General features: G+C 54.8%; 2 protein-coding genes and 1 long non-coding RNA gene across 3 annotated transcripts; 1 reads left to right on the top strand and 2 right to left on the bottom strand.

Moving 5' to 3' along the window:
* Window positions 1-1,176: 1,176 nt before the first annotated feature.
* On the bottom strand, window positions 1,177-4,881 carry ATP5MC1 (ATP synthase membrane subunit c locus 1). Its single transcript, XM_027737629.2, has 5 exons — window positions 4,808-4,881; window positions 3,748-3,795; window positions 2,860-2,937; window positions 2,537-2,712; window positions 1,177-1,409 (listed from the first exon to the last, which is right to left on the bottom strand). Exons 2-5 carry the CDS (start codon window positions 3,784-3,786, stop codon window positions 1,295-1,297), a joined length of 408 nt encoding a protein of 135 aa, XP_027593430.1. The 5' UTR covers window positions 3,787-3,795; window positions 4,808-4,881; the 3' UTR covers window positions 1,177-1,294.
* A 1,245-nt stretch (window positions 4,882-6,126) lies between these two features.
* On the top strand, window positions 6,127-18,500 carry CALCOCO2 (calcium binding and coiled-coil domain 2). The gene is made up of 13 exons (XM_027737650.2): window positions 6,127-6,172; window positions 7,006-7,125; window positions 9,805-9,993; window positions 10,621-10,723; window positions 11,061-11,194; window positions 12,086-12,211; window positions 12,680-12,807; window positions 12,901-12,991; window positions 13,549-13,671; window positions 15,130-15,219; window positions 16,061-16,202; window positions 16,585-16,616; window positions 17,150-18,500. Exons 3-13 carry the CDS (start codon window positions 9,814-9,816, stop codon window positions 17,318-17,320), a joined length of 1,320 nt encoding a protein of 439 aa, XP_027593451.2. The 5' UTR covers window positions 6,127-6,172; window positions 7,006-7,125; window positions 9,805-9,813; the 3' UTR covers window positions 17,321-18,500.
* LOC120324419 lies at window positions 13,435-15,591 on the bottom strand. The gene is made up of 3 exons (XR_005565718.1): window positions 15,391-15,591; window positions 14,660-14,931; window positions 13,435-13,625 (listed from the first exon to the last, which is right to left on the bottom strand). It is a non-coding gene; the product is annotated as an uncharacterized LOC120324419 (long non-coding RNA).
* Window positions 18,501-18,822: the final 322 nt, after the last annotated feature.

Here is an 18,822-nt window from a genome sequence, read left to right as displayed (position 1 = left end):
GCTTTCAGAGCCACGTTTCTCCAAGTCTCGGAGGTTTTTTGACTCGAATTCTCCTCACCCCCTTCCCCTCACAGGGAATTCCTCCCAGCAGCAATTCCAAACAGAATTTCATATTCCTGCACCCCATTCCCGTGCCCAGGGAGGTCACCACCCCTCCGCAGAGGCTTTAAGGACAAGGAGTAGCTGCATTAATTCAATTACTTAAAGCAGATAAGGAGACAAGCTCCCTCCAGGCTCCCCTTCCTTAAAGGCACAGCTGCCTCCCCCCCAGGCCCAGATTTTGGGGTGGATTTGGGCATTTCTCCTCCCTGATATACTCCAGTCTCTAAAACAGATGGAGCACGGAGCTGTGGGGAGGGGGGGGCAAAAAAAAAAAACAACAAAGCCCCCTCAGCTCTTTATTTTATCAATTTACTTTCATTTTAACAGAATAATGGCTTATTCTACCAGTTTAGTGCATTGTTTTAATGGAGCAATGGATTTTTTTTAATAGATTAGTGGATTATCACAATCAGCTGTGATTCCTTGGGTAAACTTTGCTTTGAAGAGGCACGTGAACAGTGAACAGCGTGACCTTGAAACCGGCTCTTCCTGGAAAAGGAAGGAAATTCCCACGATGTGGGGGCACTTCCTGGGAATTCAGCCCTGCAAACACCATTAACACACCTGTGAGCACCCTCACCTCACACCCAGCACCTTTTCCAGGTGCTCTCAGCTGAAAGAAAGGGAGCATTTCCAACAACAGACTGGTGAAAATATGGAATCATGGAATGGTTTGGGTTGGAAGGACCTTAAAGCTCACCCAGTTTCACCCAGGGACACCTCCCACTATCCCAGGGTGCTCCCAGCCCCGTCCAGCCTGGCCTTGGACACTTCCAGGGATGGGGCAGCCACAGCTTCTCTGGGAATCCACTCCAGCCCCTCACAGAATTTCTCCCTGTTATCCAATCCCAACCTACTCTCACCAAGATTTGCTTTAAAAGGGCAACACTTTCGGGGACTTTTAATAGATTTGTTTTAGTTGACTTCCCCTCAGTTTTTGTCCCCTCCCACGCCATTCCACACTCCCTGTTTGCTTCATCCCACCCCTGGGATATCACACCCTTCGACCAAGCCCCGAAAACTCCCCCGCCACCGGACCGGAATGCTAAAAAACAAAGGAAAGAAACCAACCCAAAAACCAAGCCACCAGTTTATTTAGAGAAATCCTTTCTTCAATGGTCAGTCTGGAACGCTGCGATGGGAGGAGGCTCCAGTGGCCAGGCCGGAGCGCCGGGAGCCGCGGCCGGAGCCGTCACATGGCGAAGAGGATCAGGAATGCCACCATCAGACAGAAGAGCCCCATGGCCTCGGACAGGGCAAAGCCCAGGATGGCATAGGAGAAGAGCTGCTGCTTGAGGGAGGGATTCCTGCGGGGCGGGAGGAAAAGCAGGAAGGAAGCACAGTGAGGAAGAGCCGCGGCGAGAAGGGAACGGGCAAAGCGGAGCCCGGAATTCCCGGGATTGTGTCCCACAGGCAGAGCACAGAGCAGTGGCGGGGCAGGCAGCCAGCAGCTGGAATGGCACAGCCAGCAGCTGGAATGGCACAGCCAGCAGCTGGAATGGCACAGCCAGCAGCTGGAACGGCACAGCCAGCAGCTGGAACGGCACAGCCAGCAGCTAGGATGGCACAGCCAGCAGCTGGAATGGCACAGCCAGCAGCTGGAACGGCACAGCCAGCAGCTGGAACGGCACAGCCAGCAGCTGGAACGGCACAGCCAGCAGCTGGAATGGCACAGCCAGCAGCTGGAATGGCACATCCCTGCTTTCAGGGGTGCTGAACCCTGAGGGAGACTCTCAGCTGGTGGCACTGAGCTACAATTCCCGCTCACAATCAGGGCTCCCTTTCTTCCAGAGGCAGCGGGATCCTTTGGAATTAATTACAGGGTGGATTCAAACAACTGAGGAACTTTGTTATTTAAGAGAACAACGGGTAATTTTAAGAGAATAATGGATTCCTTTTTTAATAAATTAACACTATTTTAATAAAATGACGAGGGGTTTTAATGAATTAGTGGATCTTATTTAATAGATTCATGGGATTATTTAAATAGATTCATGGAAATTTCTTATTAGATTTATGGGCTTTTTCAATAGATTGGTGGAAATTTCTTAATAGATTCATGGATTTTTTAATAGATTCATGGATTTTTTAATAGATTCATGGATTTTTTAACAAATTCATGGATTTCATAGACTCATGGATTTTTTAATAGACTCATGGATTTCTTTAATAGACTCATGGATTTCTTTAACAGACTCATGGATTTCTTTAACAGACTCATGGATTTTTTAACAGACTCATGGATTTCTTTAACAGACTCATGGATTTCTTTAACAGACTCATGGATTTCTTTAACAGATCATGGAATTCTTTTATAGATCCATGGGTTATAACAACCATTTTCCATCCCAGGGGCCGTTTCAGTCCCACACGACTCCCCCCCCAGCCCAACCCCCGTCCCTGGGCTGGTGCCGGGAAGGGCCGCGCTGCTCACCTGGCGTAGCCGATGATGAGGCTGCCGAAGACGGTCCCGATGCCCGCTCCCGACCCCGCCACCCCCACCGTGGCAGCCCCGGCCCCGATGAACTTGGCGGCCGTGTCGATGTCCCGGGACACGGCGCTGCTCCGGAACTGCCGCCGCAGCAGCTGTGGGGAGGAGGCGGCGGCTCCCTGCGGGACAGGCAAGGGGGCGGGAGTGAGAGAGCGCGGGGCTCTGCAGGGGAGGGCTGGGAGCGAAGCCACGGCCCCGCATTTGCCGCCCCCGAAATCTTCAGGGAGAGCAAAGACATCCCGAGGCGGTTCCCACTCGAGTCTCACCTGTGCAGTCTGAGCCTCAGGCCTGCTGAAAACAGCCACTGAAACGGGCCTGGCCAGAGCCCTGGAGCAGCATCGGAACTGCAGCAAACACAGAAGGAGCACAGTCAGAATTCTGGGATCTCCTGAGCTGGCAGGGACACACCAGGACCATCCAGCCCAACTCCTGGCCCTGCACAGACACCCCAACAATCCCACCCTGTCCCTCAGAGTTGTCCAAATGCTCCCTGAGCTCTGGCAGCCTTGGGGCCGTGCCCACTGCCCTGGGGGGCCTGGTCAGTGCCCAACCAGCCTCTGGGGGAAGAACTTTCCCAAAATCCAGCCCAACCCTCCCTGACACAGCTCCAGCCGTTCCCTGGCTCCTGTCACTGGTCACACAGAGCAGAGATCACTGCTCCCATAACTTGATGTATCTGCACTAACCCTCAGAAGAATGCTTTATGAAGAAAAGTATGAAGATTTTCTGAAAACATCAACTGTGACACAAGACTCAAATATAAAGGCATATGATATTCCCATTTCAGCCAGTTGGATTAAGCAATTCCACACACCACAGGCTGCAGCACAGTGTCACATCTGCCACAGCAATTTAATTACTGTCACATTTCCACACCTTTCCTTTCTAATACATCCCTTTAAGGAGAGGGGTGATCGAGTATCTCTGTGGAAATCAGTTTAGTTTATCTTGGGAGAAGGCCCTGGCAGCTCACTCCCATCTATTTACATGGTGTCACCAGAGGTCACCTTGTTTCCCTTCCTCCTTAAATCCAGAACAGACCCACATGATCCCACCTCAGCTGAGGGTGTCCAGGGTAGCACTTTGGAGAAATCCCTGCCCATCCTGTATCCCCACTGAGAATTATCATCCCCCTGCAAGGAAAGGCGACTCACCAGTGCCGGGGAGCTGAGAAGTGCCACGGGAGCCTGCATTTTGTTAATCTAAGGTAAATAAACAAAATAAACACAAGGAGTTGGGACTCCTGGCACTGTTGTCACGTGCCAACCCCCTGCGGGCTCAGACCCACATCTGACCTCGGGTTCATCTGCTGCCCTGTCCCCGAGGCTCTGCCCCCACTTCCACGTCCCCAAGGTTGTGTCCCCACCACAGCTCTGTGTCCCCAAGGTTGTGTCCCCACCACAGCTCTGTGTCCCCAAGGTTGTGTCCCCACCACAGCTCTGTGTCCCCAAGGTTGTGTCCCCACCACAGCTCTGTGTCCCCAAGGTTGTGTCCCCACCACAGCTCCATGTCCCCAAAGGTTGTGTCCCCACCACAGCTCCGTGTCCCCAAGGCTGTGTCCCCAAGGCTGTGTCCCCACCACAGCTCCATGTCCCCAAAGGTTGTGTCCCCACCACAGCTCCGTGTCCCCAAGGCTGTGTCCCCACCACAGCTCCGTGTCCCCAAAGGTTGTGTCCCCAAGGCTGTGTCCCCACCACAGCTCCATGTCCCCAAAGATTGTGTCCCCACCACGGCTCTGTGTCCCCAAAGGTTGTGACCCCACTACAGCTCCGTGTGCCCTCGCTGTCCCCCAGGCTCTGCCCCACCGACCCCTGTGTCCCCTGGCTGTCACCAAAGCTTTGTCCCCACCGCCGATACGTGTCCCCGAGGCTTTGTCCCCTCGGCCCTTGTGTGTCCCCCGGCTGTCCCCGAGGATCTGTCCCCCCCTTTGTCCCCTCGGCCCTGCCCCCCCCAGCTCCCCGTTCCCCTCCCTCCCCGTTAATCCCCGCTCGGTGCCCTCCCCGGGCCGGCTCAGAGCTGCTCATCGCGCCCTCCTCTCCACACCCGAACCCCCCGAACCCCTCATGAGGGCAAGGGCGAAGGCGCCACCGCGCCCTCCGCGCAGCGAAGGGCACGACCCCAGCGAGCACCGGCCGCGCCCCGAGCTGCCCCAGAACCCTCCGAGGCTGCCCCGGTGGCGGCGGGGCCGGGGTCGGGCCCGGGAGCGGGTCCCACCTGCGCGGGGTCCGCTCGGGGCGGCGGCGGCGGCGGCTCTGAGGGGGGAGCGTCACCTTGGCCGTGTCCCCCCGGGCGTCCTCCGCGCCCATTGGCTGCCGCCGCGCGCGCGCGCCCGCGCCCGCGCCTCTCATTGGCCGGGCCCCAGGCGGGCCCCGCCCTCCCCTCCCCTCTTCCCTCCGTGCCCGGATGCGGGAGGGCGGGGGGGCCGCGCGGGACGCGATTGGTTGGCTCAGGCGGTGGCGCGCTCGCTGATTGGGCGGCGCGGGTGTCAATCACGCTGGGGGTCGGGAGGGGCAGGGGTGGGGAGCGATCCCGGGAAAAGGAGCCGAGCCTTCCAAATATCGGGGAGTTTGACACCCCCCCCCTCCGAACACCTTTACATCACAGAACCCGAAGAAACAGTCCCGTTTGCAGATAGTTTCTCCCCGCGAGAGCAAATTTGCCCGTCTTCGACCCATTGGTTATCCATCAACACTAAGGGGAAAAAAAAATAGAGGTTTTTCCTTATTTTTTAATGTTATTCAGTTACTCTTCGCGGTGTAATTGCGTTTCCAACAAACCCCTCCATACATTGATACTGAAGACACAGCTGGTCGCTGTATAACAAGTAAGCGAAACCCCAGCCATGAGGCGCCAAAAAAAAAAATAATCATCAGAATCATAAAATATTGTCTGAGGACAATATTGGCTGGAGAACAAGGTGGGGATCGGGCACAGGGTGGCCTCGATGATCTCAGAGGGCTTTTCCAACCTGAGTGATTCTGTGATTCCATGACCCAGCTCACAGCCCGGAGACCAACTGAATCCTGGGCTGCATCCAAAGGAGCGTGGCCAGCTGGTCCAAGGAGGGGATTCTCCCCCTCTACTCTGCTCTGGTGGGACGAGATTGTCTTCAAGGTCCTTCCAACGCCTTAACATTCTATGATTCTGCCCCCGGGGTGTCCTGATCACCAGGATGTCCCAGTCCCAGGGGTGTCCCTGGGCACCAGAGTGTCCCGATCCCAGGGGTGTCCCGTTACCGGGATGTCTTGGTCTCTGGGGTGTCCCGCTTCCAGGGATGTCCTGATCACCAGAGCATCCCGGCCCCCGGGTTTCTCCATCCTGGGGGTGTCCCGGTCCCCAGGATGTCCCGGTCCCAGGGATGTCCTGGTCACCGGAGCATCCCTTCCCCGAGGTGTGCCGGTTCCCGGGATGTCCCGGTCCCTCGCTCCGAACTACGAGTCCCAGCAGCGCGGCGGGACCGCCCAGGGGTGGTACCGGCCCGGGTATCCCGGGCGGGGTATCCCGGGGGCTCCACCTATTCCCGATCTTCCGCCTGCTCCTCGAGCCCCGCTCGGTTCCCGTTTTCCAGCCGCGCCGCCGGTGAGTGGGGCGGGGGGAGGAGGCGGCGGGGTCCCGTGTCCCCATCGCGGGATGTCCCTCGGGATGTCCCTCGGGATGTCGGGGCTGGCCGGGGCTGCCCCGCGGCGAGGGGACAGCGACACTTTCGCTTTCGTTTCCCGGGGGGGGTCCGGGCCGGGGGCGGGGGGAAGATCCCCGGTTCGCTCCCCCCCATCCAGCGGGACCCCCCGGCGATGTCAGCGGGGACCGGAGCCGCTGTCCCGGTGCCCAAGCGCGGCTGGAAGTCGGTCCCGTTGAGAAGGGGAAATCCCCCGGTTTTCCACGTCCTGGGGACGCTGCAGGATAATAAAACCAGCCCGGGGAGCCCCCGGGGGGAGGCTGGACCGGGGAAGGCGGCGTTTCTCCTCTCCGGTGAGATGCGGCGGTGCCTCGTCCCCGGGGTGGGACCGGCGCTGCCCCCGAGCTGTGTCCCGGTCCCCCGGGGCGTCTCCTGCCCCCCCGATAACCCCCGAGCTGTTCCGTAACAACAGTGGGAACGACGATTAAAAGCCCTCCCTGCTCCGTTTCCTGCCGGCTTTTCCTGGGAATGAGCTGCCAGCAGCACATTCCGCGCGGCCTCTGCCTTTGTTTCCTTCAGGATCACAACTGTTTGCACCAAAACCAACTTTTTTTTTTTTCGCATTAGAATCGTTTTGCTGCATCCAAACAGCGAGTCTCCTGTTTTCTTTGCGAGTTGCTTTTGGCAGGGAGGGCTCCCGTGCCGTCCCAGAGCGATGCAATAACACCATTAAGGTGCCGTTCTGACATTTATTTTCGGTTTTATTTTTGTTTTTTTTCTCTCTGGCGGCTCTCAGGAAGTTCAAGGTGTTCAGGAACTGCGGGTCACAAGGCACAGCAGGGCAGGGAAGGTTGACATCAGCCGGATAAAGCTGAGACTTGGACGAATCACAAGCCCTGTCCTACCCTTTCCTGAGGTAACTCAAAGTGAAAGTGCAGCCCCGGATGGCCCAGGGGATCCTGCCACATCCCTGGCCAGGATCTGCCCTGCCCTCTGCTCCCAGCAGGAGGAATTCCCATCCTTGGGGCAGCCTGTGTCAGTGCAGTGTTTGCTGCTCCTCCCAGCTGTGGGTACATTTTCATTTCCGAGCACATCCCTGCAATCCCAACCTAAACTTCGGCCTGTTTTTCAGGGTATTTGGCACAGAATAGAGACAATCTCCTGGGTGATGCCATAAGAAACCCAGCAGGGTTCCAGGGAGTTCATTTCCATGGGAAATTTCTGGATTGGAGGTGACCTGAAACCCAGCTGGAGCTGTGCCAGGGCAGGGTCAGGTTGGATCTCAGGGAAAGGTTCTTCCCCCAGAGGGTGGTTGGCACTGCCCAGGCTCCCCAGGGCACTGGGCACGGCCCCAAGGCTGCCAGAGCTCCAGGAGGGTTTGGACAATGCTCTGAGGGACAGGGAGGGATTGTTGGGGTGTCCTGGGCAGGGCCAGGGGTTGGGCTGATGGTCCTGGTGAGTCCCTCCCAGCTCAGGATATTTTGTTCTGTGTGCTGCAGTGGGCTGACCGTCCCTGACCGGTGGGATGGTTGCTCACAATGAACTTTCCCTCTGTTCTGAGGTCATTCCTTATCCCTGAGATCAGCTCAGGAGCTCCTGCTTTGGATTCCTGGGATGGCATTTTCCGGGATTGGCGGCAGGGTTTTCCCAGCCCCTTGACGGGCTGCCAGGGCAGAAGGAGGGTGATTTAGAGCCTGTTCCCAGCCCTGGCAGCTCGGATCCCCCTTGGATCGATGCCCCCACGTCACATTTGCATCGGGGGGTTCGTCAGGTCAGGACAGGCCGGGAAATTTTCCACGTGGGGAACTCCAGGAGCTCTCCTGCTGTTTGCTGACCCTGCTGTCACACAGCGGGTCCCTCTCAGTGCTGGAGTCATCTTGCAGCTCCAGCTCTGCTGTCACGTGCAGGGAGGCTATAACAGCCCTGGGACACAGAGCCCTGGGACACAGAGCCCTGGGACACACAGCCCTGGGACACGGGCTGGGGACACACAGCCCTGAGGACACACAGCCCCCAGGGCCTGCCCAGCCAGCACCTCCTCCCATGGGAGCAGAGCTCAGCCAGGTACCTCTTTCCCCTCGGAGCCAGGATGCTGAAGGTGGAAGGTGGGGCGTTGGGAGGTCGAGTCGTCCCGTTGGAGAGCATCCAAAGGGTGGGGAAGGGTCTGGAGGGGGAGCTGAGGCTGAGGGCACTTGGTTTGTGCAGCTGGAGAAGAGACTGAGGGGAGGCTCCTCAGGGTCTGCAGCTTCCTCAGGGAGGGCAGCTCCGACCTCTGCTCTGTGTGAGCAGGGACAGCACCCAGGGAATGGCTGGAGCTGTGCCAGGGGAGAGTTGGGATGGATATTGGGAAAGGTTCTTCCCCCAGAGGGTGGTTGGCACTGCCCAGGCTCCCCAGGGCAGTGGGCACGGCCCCAAGGCTGCCAGAGCTCCAGGAGGGTTTGGACAATGCTCTGAGGGACAGGGAGGGATTTTGGGTGTCCTGGGCAGGGCCAGGGGTTGGGCTGGATGATCCTGGTGAGTCCCTTCCCACTCAGGATATTTTATTCTATGATTCTATGGATTTGAGTGCAGAAGATGGGGAGGTTGCTGAGTGGAGGTGAAGGTGGAGTGTGGTGGGGCTGGGACTGCAGGAGGATGAAATATTGTAATCTGTAGGAAGCTCAGGGGGTCTGTGGGACACTCAGGGGGTCTGTGGGACACTCAGGGGTTCTGTAGGACACTGTGGGTCTGTAGGACAGTCCATGGGTCTGTAAGATGGTCAGAGGTCTGTAGGACACTCTTTGGGTCTGTAGGACACTCAGTGGTTCTTTAGGGTGATTGGGGGGTCTGTAGGACACTCAGTGTGTCTGTAGGACAGTCAAGGGGTCTGTAGGACAGTCAGGAGGTCTGTGGGACACTCAGAGGATCTGTGGGACACTCAGTGTGTCTGTAGAACACTCAGGGGGTCTGTAGGACACTCAGGGGGTCTGTAGGGCAGTCAGGGGGTCTGTAGGACACTCAGGAGTTCTGTGAAACACTCAGGGGGTCTGTAGGACACTCAGGGGGTCTGTAGGGCAGTCAGGGGGTCTGTAGGACACTCAGGAGTTCTGTGAAACACTCAGGGGGTCTGTAGGACACTCAGGGGGTCTGTAGGACACTCAGGGGGTCTGTGGGACACTCAGGGGGTCTGTGAGACACTCAGGGGGTCTGTGGGACACTCAGGGGGTCTGTGGGACACTCAGGGGGTCTGTGGGACACTCAGGGGGTCTGTGGGACACTCAGGGGGTCTGTAGGACAGTCAGAAGGTCTGTGGGACACTCCTGGGCTCTGCTCCCTGGGCTCCCACGCAGCAGAGGGGCTGCTGTGCCACTCTGGCAGCCTGGGAGCAGTGAGCAGGAGAAAGAGTCCTCCCCATGTCTGCTGAGGGACCTGCCAGCTGCCCCGGGTGTCCCAGGGTGGCAGGGACACCACCCAGCTCGTGTGCCTTGCTGAGCAACCCCTGTGTGTGCTGAGGGGGTTTGGAGCTCAGCTGGGTCATTCCCATCCCACACCTCCTCGCTCCCTCCATGGGCACAGCCAGAGGGGTGAAATAACCCCCCATCCTTCCCTCTCCCAGCCTCCCACCATGGAGGATTCCTGTGACGACCCTCCCACCTCTGCCGTGCTCCTGGACAGCTGCCACTTCTCCCACGTGCTTTTCAACGACGTGCAGAAGTTTTATGTCCCTGGAGGAGACGTGACCTGTCACTACACCCTCACCCAGAACATCACTGCCCGTGGCAAGGACTGGGTGGGCATCTTCAGGGTGAGTGGGTGCTGGGAGAAGGGATGTGCTGGGCATGGGGTGTGCTGGGAGAAGGGGTGTGCTGGGAGAAGGGGTGTGCTGGGCATGGGGTGTGCTGGGAGAAGGGGTGTGCTGGGAGAAGGGGTGTGCTGGGCATGGGGAAGGAGCAGGAGGCAGGAACAAAGAGCTTGGACTTTGTCACGACGAGGGTGGGGAATTTTTTTCATTAATAACTTTGTGTAATGGGGACTTTGTCACAACAAGGGTGGGGGATTTTTTTCAGTAATAACTCTGTGTGATGTCCCCCCGTGCCAAGGGACAAAGTGTGACCTGAACAGGTTCAGGGCTAATCAGCCACTCAGATCAAGTGTCCAAGGCCAGGTTGGACGGGGCTTGGAGCAACGTGGGGCAGTGGAAGGTGTCCCTGCCCATGGAATTCATTCCTGTTTGGAACAAGATGATCTTTAAGGTCCTCCCAACCCAAACTGTTCTGTGATTCCATAATTATCCTTTCATGCACAGACCACGACCCTTAAAAATCAGGATATCCAGGCAAAAAACCTCCCAGTAACTGATCCAGGTGGAAGTAAAGCCCCGTTTCCGTGGGATAAACCCGAGGGATGCCACGTGACAATTTTCCTGTTGCAGGTGGGGTGGAAGACAACCCGGGAATATTACACCTTCATGTGGGCCCCCCTGCCTGCTGCTGGCCACGGGGACACTGCTGTGCAGCAGAAGATCCAGTTCAAAGGTGAGCTGGGAGCTTGGATCCCTCTGGGAATGTGTGTGTGCCCTTTGCTGTCACCAATAAACACAGCATTTGGAATTCCAGGATAGCTGGGGGACTGTGGTTTGGGAGCCTTCTTTCAAATCCCCTCATAAATCATAAGACCTTGAATCTGCTGAATTCCACCCTCCTGGCTGGGTGATGTTTGTGCTGTTGCCCCTGGCACAAGGAATTGCTGACACTGCAGGAATTACTGAGCTGGCATGTGGGAGCTTCCCAAGCTTCTCACTGTCTGTGCTGTAATTAAGAGGCCTGAACAATTAAAAGCTGTGTGTGACGAGGCTGTTGTGTTTGTCTGAAGCTTACTACCTGCCCAAAGATGATGAGTACTACCAGTTCTGCTACGTGGACCAGGATGGGATGGTCAGGGGGGCCAGTGTCCCTTTCCAGTTCCGGGCAGAGGCTGAGGATGACATCCTGGTGGTCACCACACAGGTCTGTGTCCTCTCTCCCCTGCTTTTCACTGCCTCAGCTTTTATTGACCCATGCTTAACATCCCACAGCTCCCATGCCAAGCTGCAGCTCAGCAGACTTGGATTCTATTCTTGGCTTTGCTGCTCAGCAGTCACACAGATCTGAGCCTTTGTTTCTCCTCCTACCGTTTGCCACCTGAATCCTGAGCTCCAGGGACTCAGTACTGAGCATTTCGGGGCATTTTGGGTGTTTTGGAATGAAAATGGGGTTTGCATGGGACCAGCCTGCCAACAGAGGGGAGTAAAGGGCCTGCATGTGGACAAGAATGGGACGTGGACAGGCAGGAACAGCTTCAAACTGGCAGAGGGGGGGTTTGGATGAGTTGTGAGGGAGAAATTCTTCGCTGTGAGGGGGCCCTGGCACAGCTTACCCAGAGCAGCTGGGGCTGCCCCAGCCCTGGAAGTGTCCAAGGCCAGGTTGGACGGGGCTTGGAGCAACCAGGGGGTGGGACTGGATGGGCTTTAAGGTGCTTCCAGCCCAGCTCCTCCTGATTCCACGACTCTGATGACTGAGGGGCTGTGAAGCCAATCACTCTTATATTTCAGTGTCTTGTGTGCAGCCCTTTGGTTCCTGACTGCACACAGAGCCCTGACCCAGCCAAACAGCCCCAAAGCTCTGCCCTCTGCAGCCACAGGAGGCTCTGAGCATCCCCAGAGCTCAGGGTGTGCTCAGTGTCCAGGAACTGGGCCATGGGCAGCTCTGGGCACCGGCTGGGGGTGAGGAGAGCTCAGGTCAGGGCAGCACACGCCGTTCCCTCTGCCCAGCTCAGCTTTCCCTGCTCTCCACTCCCTGCTGTACCCTCTGGAACGTGTGGCTTTTCTGCTGTGACCAAACAACTGTGTCTCCTGCCAGGGGGAGGTGGAAGAGATCGAACTGCAGAACAAAAACCTGCGTCAGGAAAACGAGGAGCTGAAGGCGAGTTGTGCAAACCTCCAGCAGCAGAACCTGGAGCTGCAGGAGGAGCTCAAGAAGACACAGGTGAACCAAAAAGTTCATGTATTAGGGCAGAAGCTTTAAGTCTGAAAGATGACGAGGAACCGAGTGAAGTCTTGTCCCACTGAGTGCTTCCAGGAGAAAACTGGAAGGGTTTTGTCCCCATGTGATCTGTTTAATCCTTTACCAAATCACACAACTGTGATAAAAACAATGATGGTGAAAAGAGGCATCTGCACACCCAGGAGCTGGGAACATATGGGAAGGAAGGGGAGTGTTCAACAATGCTTTATAGGCTGAAAAATCACGTGGCAATTATCTTTTCCTCCTTCACTTTTGCTCAGGGCTTAATACAAATGAAAAGGGTCTGAAAGAGGATGCAAAGGAGGGATTTTCCTCCTTACATGAGCTGCCTGGCACTGCTGCACTGGAGGGGCTTTACAGGGCCAATGCAGAGCAGGATTGTTGCTTGGGTCCCCTTTCCCTCCTGTCAACCTCCCTGGGATTTTTCAGGAGCTGCAGAAAAGTTTGGAGTCTTTAAGGAGCAACACAGAGAAACTGGAGCTGGAGCTGAACTCCCTGAAAATGGAGAATAAGCACCTGAAGGAGCAGGGTGACTGCACAGGGGCAGAGCTGCAGCAGTAAGTGCATTTACAGCTCGTTCCCAGGCAGGATTTCCCAGCTCAGTTCCCTCCTGTGAAAGCCTGTGGTGTGTTTTGCTCTGTCCTGGGCAGACTCAAAGAGCAGATCCAGAGCGTGACCTCGGAGAAGGAGCGCCTGGAAACCAGGCTGAGAACTGCCCTGGATCACATGGACCAGCTGCAGGTACCAACCCTCCTCTGCTCCTCTGGGCTGTTCCTGCTGGAGTCCCTTCCCTCCTGCCACAGCTGAGGGCTCCCGAGCCAGGGCAGGAGGTTCCTTTTTGCTGACACGAGTTCCTGAGGAAAATGTCAACCCTCGATGTGACTGAACCTCCAGAAGTCTCTTCTAAGGGACCATGGAGGGGGATGTGCTGAGAGAAGCTGTAGGGATTTTATTCCCTAAAAACACCCCCTTTCTGTGTTCATCAAGTGACCAAGCCCAGAGTGTTGTTTCCCTCCTGCCAGCCGAGGATCCAGGCAGAAAACACTCCTGTTTGGAAAAACAGCCTGAAATTGTGTTCAGGTCTTGGGTGAAAACAAGACTGGGAGAATGTATTCTAAAATGTATTCTAAAAATAGTTTGGACTGGGACATGGGAGACCAGAACAACGGGATAAACCCTCTGGCTGTGGAGTCTCTGTTTTTAATTTGTTCCCCAACTCCCCAACTAAAAATGTCGTGTCGAAGCTTAGAAAGCTCCTCAGAGATCAGGTGAGCAAACAAATCTTCTTTTTTCCTCAGTCCCAAGTGTTGAACTATGAGAAAGAAGTGGAAAACTTGTCTCACATGGACCAGGAGAAGACAGAGCAGCTGGAAACCTTAAAGGAGGAGAATCAGCAGCTACGCTTGAGCACGGCCCAGCAGGTAAAGCCCAGCTCAAAGGTAAAGCCCAGCTCAAAGGTAAAGCCCAGCCCAGCAGGTAAAGCCTTTCCTGACCATCTCAGTGCCCCAGGGAGCACAGGTGGAGGGGCTGTGGCAGGGAGCAGGTGTAAATATTGCTCAGCCTGAGGAGAATCCGAGGAATTCCAGGATTAAAAGTGCCCGTGGGCGTGTTCTGTGCACACACAATCCCTCAGATCCTCACAGTCCACAGGTGCTTTGATGATACATAAGAATACCACCCACACAGGGTTTAGTTTTGGCAGAAACCCCTTCTCCAAGCAGGCACTGTGATTCTGGTCCTCTGCCTCGGTGCATCCTGAGCCAGCTCCAGGGGTGAGGGGAATCCGGGGCACCTTGGGGTTGATATTTGCTGGATAGAGTGTTGCAGAATTGTTGCAACAAAGCAAAATTGTTTCAGGACTCGGATTTAGGGGTAAATGAAAGAAGTTACCCTAAATCTGCCCCAGATTCTGTGCCTTTTGCCTCCCACAGGAGGCTGGCCAGTAATTTCTCTCCTTCTGTCCCCTTCCCCTTACTTTTACCCTTTTCTTTTTGTCTCTTTCTCACCTCTAACATCCCAAAATTGCCATTTAATAATCACCAAAACAGATGCCACGTGCTCAGAGGGCACCAGAATGAGCCACAAAGAACACGAAGTTCCTGCTGTGCAGTTTGAGGCTCTGCCCCTCCGGGCCCCCCTGACACTCCTGGAAGGAATGGGAAGGATCCAAAGGCAAAGGGCAGCGTCCTGTGGCATTTCTTTCCCAAAGAAAAACCCATGCCTGGCATTTCTTTCCCAAAAAAACCCACCTTTGCAAAGCCTGAGGCCAGCACATCCCCTCCAGCCCGGTGTCCCGAGTGACCTTCCCGAGGTGCTTCTCTCTCCCCCTGTGCTCCTCAGGAAGTTTTGGAGGCTCCCCTCCAATTTTGGCACCGAGAACCAGATGCCTAAAATAGGTGATGTGATTACCTCTGCTGGGATGCCAAATGCCTGGGATTCTCACAGGGATGCTTTGGGAGTGACTGCAGAGTCCCTGAATACTCGTTTGCTGGTTTAATTCAAGAGTCAGCTGAAGAGAATTCCTCAGGATGTCCTGGCTGTCCGTGGAGGTCTCACAGCTCCAGGAATCCTGCAGGCTGGGGTAGATCCCGCCTGCCAGGGTGGATTTCTCAGCAGTTTGGGTTCCTTTTCTTCATCCTCCCCTCTCTGTCTGACCTGTCTGCTTCCCCTTCCTGTGTCACCTGAGAACAAGTGAGTGGTGACATGGAGATATCCCGAGGGACAAACTCTGGGATGGAAACACTCCCACTGAAGGGGGAAGGTTATTTGTGGGTAATAAATGCAGCCTGAGGCAGCAAGTGTGTGACAGCTCCAGCTTGGGGCTGCCACCCTTGGATTTGCCATTTGCCCCTGATTTACCAACCCCTTCCCTTCCCCAGCAACACGACCTGATGAAAGAGCTGGAGGAGCAGAAACATTTGTTTCAGGTCCTGCAGGCAGAGAAGGATGAAGCTGATGAGGAAAGTCAGGTGAGACCTTGGCACAGCTCCCTCACCTTCCTCCTGAGGGGAAGGTGACACTGCTCTCCCAGTCTGGTGTCCAGTTCCATTAACCCTCCCTCAAACACTGTGCCCATCACCCCCAGCCAGGCTGCTGCAGGCACCCCCAGCTGCCTGTGTGCCCACACTCCTCCTCCCCACCCCATAGGCTGCTTCAGCCCCAATAACGTGGGATGTTTAAAATCTCCTGATGTTTGTTGAGTTCTGATGCCTCTGGAGTGAGTGGAGTTGCTCCTTTAAAGGGACATGGCCTTTGGTCCAGGCTAAGCAAGGGCTGCCCAGTTTTGTTCCTCACTCTGAGTGACTTCAGGACAGTCTTCTGTCTTTTAAAGTGTGTTGCTCTGCTGTGATCATCCCATCTGCCTTTGTGAGGCCACAGAATAGGTGGAATTATGGAATGGTTTGGGTTGGAAGGGACTTTAAACTCAGCCAGTGCCACCCCCTGCCTTGGCAGGGACACCTTCCACTCTCCCAGGTTGCTCCAAGCCCTGTCCAGCCTGGCCTTGGACACTTCCAGGGATCCAGGGGCAACCACAGCTTCCCTGGGAAATGCATCCCAGCCCCTGCCCACCCTCCCAGGGTGGAATTTCCCCCCAGTATCCCAGCTGACCCTGCCCTCAGGAGTGGAGCCGTTCCCTGTGTCCTGTCCCTGGTGACCCTTCCCCTCCTCACCTCCCCTTTGCTCAGCAGGACCCACACTGAGCTCCCTCACACTTCAGGGAACTGAGGTTCTCATGTCAGAGGGGCTGTGCTGGGGCAAAACAGGCCTTTTTTCCCCGAGAACTAACAGTGTCCCCGTGTCCCTGTGCAGAAGCTGCGGGCTGAGAACAGCGCTCTCCTCAGGCACCTCTCGCAGGCCACCGAGCTCTCCCCCCTCTCTGCCCTTCCCCGAGCTCCAGCTGCAGCTCCAGCTCCTGGAGCAGGAGACCTTCTCTTTGGAAATCCATACAGTGGTGAGATTCCTTGGCATTCTGGCTGAAACCACGGACCTGTGGCAGTTAAACCCCAGCCCTCCCTGTCCGGCTGAGGGCTGCAGAAAAGCCATTTCCAGCAGCACCTCTGCTGTGTGCAGAGGACTTGGCAGCTGGAAAATGCTGCCAGGTGTTAAAAGTGGGCTTAAGCGATCAGGCTGTGCCTTTTCTGCCAAGACAGACAGCTATTAGCTGGTTTATTCAGCTGGGAGACAGCCAGTGGCTTCTCTCCAGATTCCAGAGTCCTAAATATCGAGGTTTGGATCCAGAGCCACATCCTCGTGTTTCAGGAATTACTGGTTACCAGCACATTACACTGGTAATCATTTTGCTGTGGCTTAAATGGGCTTTTTCTTTTTTCCAGCTGCAGGAGGAAACCTGGGGGCAGGAGCTGAAGTAAGTAAAGTGGACAGGAATTAGTGGTTGGTGGACAGGAATCGGTGGTTGGAAATGAAGAGCTCCAAGCTCAGCTCTGTGGCCAATTATCTACTCACTGGTTTGGTCCTGGGAAGGCAGGAGACAACAAAATGGAGAATTAATAATATGAGAAGAATATGAATATGTGTAATATTACATCAGAATAATGAGATTTCTGTGTCTTATGGAAAAGAAACTCCCTTGACCTTAATTTGTAAGGGCTGGCTCTTGGCAGCTCCTAAGGGCAGAATGAGCAGCTTGCAGCTGCTAAATACCTGATTTCACATTGAGACAGGGCCATGTGCTCTGTGGGATGGAAAGTTAGGGCACCTCTCAGGGGCTCTTGACTTTTAAGTGCTATTTAGAGAAGGAGACATTTGAAAACCCGAGAGCGTCACAGGCCGGAAAAAACACTCGTCCCAAAGTGATGGTACCTGTCTGAGGAGCCCTCCTGCTGCTTCCCTTCGGATATAACTTTTAAACTGAGTTTCTCTGGTTTTTTTCCCCGTCAGGCCTCTCTGAGGGTGTGCCCCCTGTGTGGGGAGCTGTTCCCTCGGGACGTGGAGAGCAGCCAGTACGAGGCCCACGTGCAGAGTCACCTCCTCGACTGTCCCATGTGCACAGAGAGCTTCGAGAACAAGCAGGTCTTTGAGGACCACCTGCTCTGCCACAGGCTGGAATAAATCTGAGTTCCTGCCTCTCTGCAGAAGAGGGGAGAACAGCCCAAAATCCCTGTGCAGGCTCCACTCGTGCTGAGCTCCCCCGGGACTGTCACTCTGAGCTCCCTGGTCCAGCCAGCACATGAATCAGGGCAAACACCCACATCCTGCAGCTGGGTCACCCTCAGCAAACTCAACCCCTGCCTTGGGCAAAGTCTGTCTGCTTGTTAAACAACTTACAACTCCTACAATTAGTAATTTAGTTGACTAAGTAACGGGGACCCAGGTGATGGGACATAGAACTGCAGTTTTCTGTGCTTGGCTGATACACCTCCCATGTAATTATTCTTTATTTTAGCATTCTGATGGGTAACCAAAGACCAGAAGCATTTTATAGAACCTCTCAGGATCACACTTCCAGCTTCTGGAATGCAGAATTAACAAGGGAAAATCTGAATAAAAATACATCTTCTTTCACCCTGCAAAGCAGGTGAGAGATATTTATAAAGAGGTGGAATTTCTGTTTGCACTCAAAGTCTGGGGCTGCTCTTCCAGCAGAGGGGACAGAATGACTCGTTGGAGGGTGAGAATCCTGCCCTCACCACTCCAGGATGAGGAAAACCTGGAATTTCTGGCCAGGGAAGGTCAGTGTGGCGTGGAACCCACAGGGGAGCAGTGGCTGAGGATAAATGACCTCTCAGCAGAACCTCATTGATTCTGGATGATTTTTATGTATTTCTGAGCCTTCTTGATTTACCAAGAAGAGCCTGTTCTTAAACCAAACCGTTGGGAATCACAGCTAAGTGCCTTGGGACGTTCCAATGCTTTGTGCACACCTCAGCCAGTGACTGTTTTTATTTCTGCTTCAGCATTTTCAGTTTATGATTAACAGCCCTTTTTTTCCATGCAAACACAGATGGGTAAAGGTTTATTATCCAGCTGTATCACACTGTGCTTCCTGCTGGGTATCCGAAGCAATAGAAAAATCCTAAGGAGTTTACATAGAGGCTTAAAAATATTTAGAGTAACAACAATGTTTTCTTGCTTCAATTCTACACAACCTTTTTATCAGGCTGGATTTAAACAGAGTATTTCTGCCTTGAGATGTCTGATGCTGGTGAGCTTTCTTTATTTAACAGCCTGTAACAGGAAATAACCAGGAAGAAAAATAAAAGCTGTATGAAAAAATAACCTTTGAAAAAGATGTCGGTGTCTGTTCATCCTTGAAGGAATAAATTAAATTGGAGGAATTGCTGGGCTCTTCGGGGAGCTCTTTGCAGCCTTTCAATTACCTGCTGAAGCTTCTGGATAACAAAGTACTTAAAAGCACTTGTGAATAACTTGGTGGTGTCCCCTGAGGGCGCTGGTTGATCCTCACAACTTGGGAATGTATCAGGAAGGCCAAGGAAGGGTGTGGGATAACAAACCAGGAGAGTGAAATGAGCTCTTTGGGATCTATTTATTTATATCCTTTCCAGTGGTGCTGATGTAAAAACCTGGAGCTGGATGAACTCCTCCCTCAGAAC

The sequence above is a fragment of the Pipra filicauda genome, unplaced genomic scaffold, assembly GCF_003945595.2.
Source record: "Pipra filicauda isolate LSUMZ 115617 unplaced genomic scaffold, ASM394559v2 scaffold524_size386432_pilon, whole genome shotgun sequence".
NCBI classification, from domain to species: Eukaryota; Metazoa; Chordata; class Aves; order Passeriformes; family Pipridae; genus Pipra; species Pipra filicauda.
This window is presented reverse-complemented; position numbering and strand designations above follow the sequence as displayed.

Coding starts and splice junctions, on each gene's coding strand:
- ATP5MC1 (XM_027737629.2), bottom strand. CDS start 3,786: ATGCAGGCTCCCGTGGCACTTCTCAGCTCCCCGGCACTG. Junction 2,938..3,747: donor TTCTCAGCTCCCCGGCACTG/GTGAGTCGCCTT, acceptor TGTTTGCTGCAG/TTCCGATGCTGCTCCAGGGC. Junction 1,410..2,536: donor CTCATCATCGGCTACGCCAG/GTGAGCAGCGCG, acceptor CCCGCCCCGCAG/GAATCCCTCCCTCAAGCAGC.
- CALCOCO2 (XM_027737650.2), top strand. CDS start 9,814: ATGGAGGATTCCTGTGACGACCCTCCCACCTCTGCCGTGCTCCTGGAC. Junction 9,994..10,620: donor ACTGGGTGGGCATCTTCAGG/GTGAGTGGGTGC, acceptor TTCCTGTTGCAG/GTGGGGTGGAAGACAACCCG. Junction 16,203..16,584: donor CTTTGGAAATCCATACAGTG/GTGAGATTCCTT, acceptor TCTTTTTTCCAG/CTGCAGGAGGAAACCTGGGG.